Source organism: Tachyglossus aculeatus, unplaced genomic scaffold (genome assembly GCF_015852505.1).
Source record: "Tachyglossus aculeatus isolate mTacAcu1 unplaced genomic scaffold, mTacAcu1.pri scaffold_67_arrow_ctg1, whole genome shotgun sequence".
NCBI classification, from domain to species: Eukaryota; Metazoa; Chordata; class Mammalia; order Monotremata; family Tachyglossidae; genus Tachyglossus; species Tachyglossus aculeatus.
The window spans coordinates 539,578-548,841 of NW_024045089.1; the positions used below are offsets into that span (position 1 = coordinate 539,578).

Here is a 9,264-nt window from a genome sequence, read left to right on the forward strand (position 1 = left end):
GGGGGAGAGGAAGGAGGGGGCTCAGTCTGGGAGGAGGGGGCTCACACAATTTATGTGTGAAGGCACTTCTTGTTTGACTCTAAAACCACCGAAAACATTTCACAACAGTCACGAACATATCTTTATGCTCTCAGACCTCTGCTATCTGCTATTCGTTTTAGTTTCGGTCTCCTCAACCGAAATAATACACTTGATATTTATTAAGCGCTTACTACGTTCCAAGCAAAGTATTAAGTGCTGGGGGAGATTCAGGACCATCCGGTAGAACACAGTCCGTGTCTCACGAGGGATTCACAGACAAGTAGGAGGGAAACTAGATATCGAATCCTCATTTTACTAGTGAGAAAACTGAGGCGTAGAGAAATTAAGTCACCTTCCCTTGGCTATGCAGCAGAGAACTGGTAGAGGTGGGATTAGGACCCAGGTCCTCTAATTCCCAGGCCTGTGTTTTTCCCAATAGTCCCCTGCTTCTACACAGTTCGAAGCTTGGTGCCTCCAAAAGAATGGAAGCTCCCTGGGGACAGTGATTATATGTATTAATACCACGTCCTTCGGAGGTCCTCAATAAATAGAACCGATCGACTTAGTCCTATTCCTTCACCCCCAACATGAATGTCTCTGAATTGAAGTCTTCCCTCATCCTGTGCAGGGAGTCGACATCATTCCCCAGAAACGTTCCGTGCCTCCACCATGAACTCAGAGATCATTTTGAATTCAATAACTCCCTCCTCTCCATGGAGAATCACCAGCGAGTGTCCTGTCAATTCCTTCAATCAATCAATCAATCAATCAATCAATCGTATTTATTGAGCGCTTACTGTGTGCAGAGCACTGTACTACGCGCTTGGGAAGTACAAGTTGGCAACATATAGAGACAGTCCCTACCCAACAGTGGGCTCACAGTCTAAAAGGGGGAGACAGATGGGAGTCATCCCATAGATGGACTCTAACTTTGCCTCTTCTCTCATCACATGCAGAAAGTCAGGGCTGTCTCCCCAAAATGCCCAACGTCTCCACGGTGAAGGAATTCCTCCTGCTGAGGTTCTCGGAGGTCCGGGAGCTGCAGCTGGTCCACGCCGCGCTGTTCCGCCTGGTCTACCTGGCGGCCCTGATGGGGAATCTCCTCATCATCACCGTCACCGCCTTCGACCGGCGCCTCCGCACCCCCATGTACTTCTTCCTCAGGAACCTGTCCGTCATCGACCTCTGCTACATCTCCGTCACCGTCCCCAAGTCTGCCGTCATCTCCCTGACCGATCGTAGAGCCATCTCCCTCCTGGGCTGTGCCGCCCAGGTCTTCCCGGTGGTCATGTTTGGTGGTTCAGAGGTGTTCCTCCTCACGGCGATGTCCTACGACCGCTACGCCGCCATCTGCCTCCCCCTGCGGTATGAGCTCATCACGACCAACACGGCCTGTGGAACGATGGCGGCCGCCTCCTGGCTCACTGGGGTGATGTTTGGGGTCTTGTATTCATCTTCGACTTTCTCCCTGAGCTCCTGCGGGTCCAACGTCATCCAGCAGTTCTTCTGTGACATCTCCTCCCTGCTGAAGATCTCCTGCTCCAAGGACCACGTCGTCGTTGACGTGACTGTCTCCTGTGGGGTAGGTGTAGTTGTCATCTGCTTGGTCTCCATCATCGTCTGGTACGTGCACATCTTCCGGGCCGTGCTGAGGATGCCGGCCAAAGAGAGCCGGGCCAAAGCCATCTTCACCTGCCTGCCTCACCTCGCCGTCGTCACCATCTTCCTCGTGACCGGAATTTTCACCTACGTCAAGCCCATGTCAGACTCCCCCTCGAGCCTGGACCTCCTGTTGTCCGTATCCTACACCGTGGTGCCCCCCTCCCTGAACCCCCTCATCTACAGCCTGAGGAACCGGGACATGAAGGCCGCCCTGGGGAGAGCCCTAAAGGGGAGACTCCTCCTCCCTCTTCTAAAGGACAAAACGTCTGTTTCCTTTTGCTGACTATCCCGTTCCTCATCAGGATTCCAATGGGGTAGCCATATGAAGAGCTGTCCAATGAGGAAGTCCGGCATCTGAGGACTTGTCAATGTCTGGGACTAAGTCTGATAAGCCGGGTGTGACTTTAAGCCCGGTGTGGGCAGGGATTGTCTCACTTTATTCTGAATGCTACTTTCCAAGCGCTTAGTACGGTGCTCTGCTCGTGGTAAGCACTCAATAAATATGATTGAGTGAATGAATGACTGACATGTGATTGTTTGGGCGACACCACGGTTCAGTGGAATGAGTGTGTGGCTGGGCGTCATGAGATTAGAAATGTCTGCCCGGTTCTGCCACGGGCCTGCTGTATCACCTTGGTTCAGCTCCGTAACCCCTCTTGGTCTCGCTGTAAAATCGGGATTAAATATATGCTCTCTCTTTCTCTTACAATCTGAGCCCCCGTGGGTCAGGAAACGTGTCCGATCTGATTAATTCATTTCTACTCCGGCACTTGGCGGTCTTTTGCAAATCAATTCTTCATAAATTCAATAATGATAATGTGGATACTACTACTGAGAACAACAGTAATTCTATGAATTTTCAGGTCACTCTTGATGGTGATGAAAAGTAGAAAATCGTAGGGTGACAAGGGAGAAGGGACGCAATCGTGGAAACCTTTCCGCACATTTGACTGCCTGTTTACTTGTTTTGATGCCTGTCTCCCCGTTTCTAGACTGTGAATCTGTAGACAGATACAGATCCCATCCAACCACTAAGATCCATCTCCTCTCATCCAACCATCTATAAATAATAATGATGATGGCATTTATTAAGCACTTACTACATGCAAAACACTGTTCTAAGCGCTATATGTTGCCAACTTGTACTTCCCAAGCGCTTAGTACAGTGCTCTGCACACAGTAAGTGCTCAATAAATACTATTGAATGAATGAATGAATGGGGAGGTTACAAAGTGATTAGGTTGTCCCACAGGGGGCTCACAGTCTTCATCTCCATTTTACAGATGAGGTAACTGAGGCACACAGAAGTTAAGTGACTTGCCCAAAGTCACACAGCTGACAAGTGGCAGTGCCGGGATTTGAACCCATGACCTCTGACTCCAAAGCCCAGGCTCCTTCCACTGAGCCACGCTGCTTCTCTGAATCTATCCATTCATCCATCCAGTAGTCCATCACCGCAATTTATCGAGCACATCTTGTGGGCCAAGTGCGGTGGCCTGCTTTTTGGGAACTTCGTGACCTTTCCCACCCAGAAGACGAAGGGGAGGTGGAGGCCGGGGCCCCTCAGACCCACGCTGCCCCAGTGAGAGGGACTTTGGTGGAGGGACCGGGAAAGATAAGGAGACGGATGGAAGAGTCGGATTTTGGTGGAGGGACCGGGAAAGACAAGGAGGCAGATGGAATAGTCGGAGCCAGTCTGGGGAGATGCTAACACACGGAAACTATGTCGGGGTTCAGAACAGGGCTACGTCCCGCGACCGAGCAGGGGGCTTGTCCACTGCAGTGACCCCAAACATCACAAGCCCCTCCATCCTGATTGGCTTGTATCCACCCCAGTGCTCAGTACAGTGCTGGGCTCAGAGTAAGAGAATAACAAATACCATTATTAATGTTATTATTATTATTATCCACTGCCCAACCATGACTACCGGGCAGCCGCCTGCTGGGTTTTGGCACTGTGGCCCAGCCTTGGCAGTTTGGATAATAATGATAATAATAATAATAATAATAATAATAATAATAATGATAATAATGGCAGTTGTTAAGTGCTTACTATGTGCAAAGCACTGTTCTAAACGCTGGAGGGGTTTATTTTACTTGTACATATCTATTCTATTTATTTTATTTTGTTAGTATGTTTGGTTTTGTTCTCTGTCTCCCCCTTTTAGACTGTGAGCCCACTGCTGGGTAGGGACTGTCTCTATATGTTACCAACTTGTACTTCCCAAGCACTTAGTACGGTGCTCTGCACACAGTAAGCGCTCAGTAAATACGATTGATGATGATGGAGGGGGATACAAGGTGATTAGCTTGTCCCACGGGGGGCTCACAGTCTTAAACCCCATTTTACAGATGAGGCTCAGAGAAGTGAAGTGACTATCAATCAATCAATCAATCATATTTATTGAGCACTTACTGTGTGCAGAGCACTGTACTAAGCGCTTGGGAAGTACAAGCTGGCAACATATAGAGACAGTCCCTACCCAACAGTGGGCTCACAGTCTAAAAGGGGAAGACAGAGAACAAAACCAAACATAGTAACAAAATAAAATAAATAGACTAGATATGTACAAGTAAAATAAATAAATAGAGTAATAAATATGTACAAACATATATACTATCCCAAGGTCACCCAGCAGACACGTGGCCGAGCCGGGATTAGAACCCATGACCTCTGACGCCCAAGCCCGGGCTCTTTCCACTGAGCCACACTGCTTCCCAAGTGCTCTGAGGGTGCCCTGTACATAGTAAGCGCTCACTCAAACGATTGATTAATTGAATGAATGGCTCTTAGGCCTGTGCTGTTTTCACTGGACTTCACCAGTCACAGCGCTGATAACACGTTCACTCTCAGAAAGGAAAAGCAGCAAGTTGGACAGATAAACTTTATTCCGAAGAAGACATCGATACTAAGGAATGCGACACAAGGAGGGAATTTTTCCACATCCTGCGAGACTGATAGATTTTGGAGAGTTTCAGTGGTCTGGGAAGGAAAAAATACTTTTGTTAATTGTGAAGGTTAAATGACTTACCCAAGGGAAGCAGCGTGACTCAGTGGAAAGAGCACGGGCTTTGGAGTGAGAGGTCACAGGTTCAAATCCCGGCTCCGCCAATTCTCAGCTGTGTGACTTTGGGCAACTCACTTAACTTCTCTGGGCTTTAGTTACCTCATCTGGAAAATGGGGATTAAGACTGTGAGCCCCATGTGGGACAACCTGATCACCTTGTAATCTCCCCAGCGCTTAGAACAGTGCTTTGCACATAGTAAGCGCTTAACAAATGCCATCAAAAAAAAATCACTCCACTTCTCTATGGTTTCGGTTCCCTCTTTTGTAAAATGGGGATGAAGATTGAGTCCCTCGTGGGATATAAACTTGGTCCAACCTGGTGGCTTGTATCGACCCCAGCACAATGCCCTCTGAGGCGGGATTGTCCATCATACACTGATCTTGTCAGACGTCCCTCCGGACCCTGAGAAAGCCTCCTTTAAGCCGGAAAAGACAACTGTTCACGTGCACTCCTCTGTAGGGTGTCTTATTCTTAGGGTGTCTATTATTATGGATGGATGGATGGGTGAATGGATGGATGGATGGATGGATGGATGGATGGATGGATGGATGAATGAATGAATGGGCAGACAGGTGGGTAAACTGACACACAGATGGATGGATGGATGGTTGAACGGATGGATGGATGGTTGAACGGATGGATGGATGGATGAACACAGTAAGTGCTCAATAAATACGATTGAATGAATGAATGAATGAACGAATGGATTCGAGGCAAGGATTTGATCAGTCAAATTCATTCATTTATTGGTTCCATCGCATTTATTGAGCGCTTAGGGTGTGCAAAGCACTTTCTAAATGCTCGGAAAGTACAATTCAGCCACAAATAGAGATAATCCCTGCCCACAACGGGCTCCCAGTCTAGAAGGGGGGAGACAGGCATCAAAACAAGTAAACAGGCAGTCAAATGCGGGGAAAAGCTTCCATGATTGTGTCCCTTCTCCCTTGTCACCCTCCGATTTTCTGATTTTCGTAACCACCAAGAGCGATCTTAAAATTCATAGAATTACTGTTATTCTCAGTAGTAGTAACAACATGATTATTATTGAATTTGTGAAGAATTTATTTGCAAAACACTGCCAAGTGCCGGAGTAGACAAAAACCTATCAGATCGGACACGTTTCCTGACCCACGGGGGCTCAGATTGTAAGAGAAAGAGAGGGCACATACTGAACCCCGATTTTACAGCGAGACCCAGAGAGGTTACGTTGCTGATCCAAGGTGATACAGCTGGCCGGTGGCGGAATCGGGCAGACCTTTCAAATCTCATGACTCCCAGCCACATGCTCATTCCGCTAAGCCACGATGCCGCCCAAACAATCACTTGCCAGTCATTCATTCCGTCATATTTATTAAGTGCTCACCGAGTGCAGAGCACCGTACTAAGCTCTTGGAAAGTACCATTCAGGATAAAGAGAGACAATCCCTCACCACGCCAGGCTTACAGTCACACGCGGCTTATCAGCCTCCATCCCCGACATTGAGAAATCCTCAGACGCTGGACTTTCTCTTTGGACACCTCTTTATATGGCTACCCTCAAAGTCAGAACCCTGATGAGGAATGAGATAGTCAGCAAAAGGAAACAGACATTTTGTCCCTTAGAAGAGGGAGGAGGAATCTCCCCTTTAGGACTCTCCCCAGGGCGGCCTTCATGTCCCGGTTCCTCAGGCTGTAGATGAGGGGGTTAAAGGCGGGAGGCACCACGGTATAGAAAATGGACACCAGCAGGTCCAGGGGCGAAGGAGAGTCCGACACGGGCATAGCGTAGTCAACCGCCGCAGCCGAGAGGAAGACCGTGACGACGGCGAGGTGAGGCAGGCAGGTGGAGAAGGCTTTGGCCCGGCTCTCGGTGGCTGGCATCCTCAGCACGGCCCGGAAGATGCGCACGTATGAGACGATGATGAGAATGAAGCAGACAACACCAAAAGCTACCCCACCGGTGACGCTCACGTCGATGGCGATGTGCTCCTTGGAGCAGGAGATCTTCAGCAGAGAGGGGACATCACAGAAGAACTGCTGGACGAGGTTGGACCCACAAAAGCTCAGGGAGAGAGTCAAAGCTGAATACAAGACCCCAAACATCACACCGGTGAGCCAGGAGGCGGCTGCCATCTTTCCACAGGCCGTGTTGGTCATGATGAGCTCGTAGCGCAGGGGGAGGCAGATGGCCGCGTAGCGGTCACGAGACATCGCCATGAGGAGGAACAGCTCGGACACGGCAAACAGGTCCACCAAGAATAGCTGGGTGGCACAGCCCAGGAAGGAGATGGATCTCTTGTCGGTCAGGGAGTCGTGGATGGATTTGGGGACGGTGACGGAGATGTAGCAGAGGTCGAGGACGGACAAGTTTCTGAGGAAAAAGTACATGGGGGTGTGGAGGCGCCGGTCCAGGACGGTGACGGCGATGATGAGGAGATTCCCCGTCAGGGCCGCCAGGTAGACCAGGAGGAACAGCGCGGCGTGGACCAGCTGCAGCTCCCGGACCTCCGAGAAACCCAGCAGGAGGAATTCCTTCACCGTGGAGACGTTGGGCATTTTGGGGAGGCAGCATTGACTTTCTGCAGTGTATGAGGGAAGAGCCATAGAGTCCATTGAGGGGATGAGTGAAGTAATTGACAGGACACTTGCTGGTGATTCTCTATGGAGAGGAGAGAGTTAATGAATTCACAATTATCTCTGAGTTCACGGTGGAGGCACTGAACGTTTCTGGGGAATGATGCTGACTTCCTGCACAGGAAGAGGGAAGACTTCAATTCAGAGGTATTGATGTTGGGGGTGAAGGAATAGGACTAAGTCGATCGGTTCTATTTATTGCGGACCTACAGAGGACGTGGTATTAATACATATAATCACTCCCCCCGGGGAACTTCCATTCTATTGGAGGCACCAAGCTTCCAACTGTGTAGAAGCAGGGGGCTATTGGGAAGAACACAGGACTGAGAGTCCGAGGACCTGTGTTCTAATCCCACCTCTACCAGTTCTCTGTTGCAAAGCCATGAGAAAGTGACTTAATTTCTCTACGCCTCAGTTTTCTCAATAGTAAAAAGAGGATTCGATATCTGTTTTCCCTCCTACTTAGTCTGTGAATCCCTCGTGAGACACGGGCTGTGTTCTACCACAGGGCCCTGAATCTCCCCCAGCACTTAATACTCTGCTTGGAATGCAGTAAGCACTTAATAAATATCAAGAGTATTATTTTCGGTTGAGGAGGCTGAAACTAAAATGAATAGTGGATAGGAGAGGTCAGAGAACTTAAAGATATGAACATGACTGTAGTGAAATTTTTTTGATGGTTTTAGAGTCAAACAAGAAGGGCCTTTCTACATAAATTCATCCATTTAGTGGTGAGAGAATGAGCCTGGTAGACAGAAGGCCCTGGATTCTAACCCTGTCTCTTCCTCTTGTCCGCTGTATGACCTGGGGCCAGTCGCTTAACTTCTCTGTGCCTCAGTAGTTACCTCATCTGTAAATTGGGGATTTTGACTGAAAGCACCATGTGGGGCATGGACTGTGTCCAACCGGATGAGCTTGTATCCACCCTAGTGTTTAGTGCAGTACCTGACATATAACAAGCACTTAATGATATCATATAACAAACAACAAAAATAAAACCCACATATACACCAAGCTGATTCCATTTGACGACATATCTGCATTCCCACATGTACACACACAAACACAAGCATAGCTCATCAAGTCCTTTCCTAAAGCATCGCTCAACCTACATCTGTCCTTTCCTCAACCTCCCCTCATGACAAGTTGTGTCTTTTCACAAGCAACAAAAACTCACGATCGGCTTGAAGGCTTCCTGTCATTCCTTTCCATCGTTCAACACGTCTCCTCAGCCCTCAGAGCAACTTTCTAGTAGTTACTCGCGATCGACTCTCCCGTTCCCATCCTAGCCTGGAACTCCCTCTCTTATCGGCTCAAAATCAGAGAGGGCACAGTTCTTTCCGAATTCTGAGCACCGCTAAAATCCCCGCCTCTTCCAAACAGCTTCCCCGATTCATTTCCCAGCCCTCTAATCCCACTTGACCTAACTCAAGTGCGAATCAACTCATTTCCATCCACATTTAGTGGAAAAAGCACGGGCCCAGGAGTTCTCTTGACTGTGAGCTCCTTGAGGGGAGCATACACACCTCCCAGCTCTGTTCTACTGGACTCTCCCAAAAATAGCTCAGCGGGAGTCAGCGGACTTGGGTTCTAATCCTGCCTCTGTCCCTTTGCTGCTGTGGGACCTTGGACAAGTCGTTCACTTCTCTGGGCCACAGTTTCCTCATCTGTAAAATGGCGCCCAATAATTGCATATTCATCTTTCCTTCTAGGAGGGGCAGGAAATGTGTCTGTAATGGTGCTCTAAAGCGGATAGAGCAGGGCTTGGGAGTCAGAAGGACCTGGGTTCTAATTCCGGCTCCACCTCATGTCTGCTGTGTGACCATGGCTAAGCCATTTCACTTCTCTGAACCTCAGTTACCTCATCTGTAAAACGGGGGTTAAGACTGTGAGCCCCAT

At 48.9% G+C, this 9,264-nt stretch overlaps 1 protein-coding gene across 1 annotated transcript; it reads right to left on the reverse strand.

The window, feature by feature from the left end:
• Nucleotides 1–5,119: 5,119 nt before the first annotated feature.
• LOC119923901 (olfactory receptor 14A16-like) lies at nucleotides 5,120–7,287 on the reverse strand. Its single transcript, XM_038743082.1, has 2 exons — nucleotides 6,370–7,287; nucleotides 5,120–5,167 (listed from the first exon to the last, which is right to left on the reverse strand). The coding sequence occupies exons 1-2, from the start codon at nucleotides 7,285–7,287 to the stop codon at nucleotides 5,120–5,122; spliced, it is 966 nt and encodes a 321-aa protein (XP_038599010.1).
• Between the last annotated feature and the right edge of the window lie 1,977 nt (nucleotides 7,288–9,264).

Bases quoted from the DNA above. Each gene is read 5' to 3' on its own strand.
- LOC119923901 (XM_038743082.1), bottom strand. From the start codon at position 7,287: ATGCCCAACGTCTCCACGGTGAAGGAATTCCTCCTGCTGGGTTTCTCG. The intron at 5,168-6,369 runs TTCCTCCTCCCT...TCCGGCTTAAAG, and splicing joins GGAGAGTCCTAAAGGGGAGA to GAGGCTTTCTCAGGGTCCGG.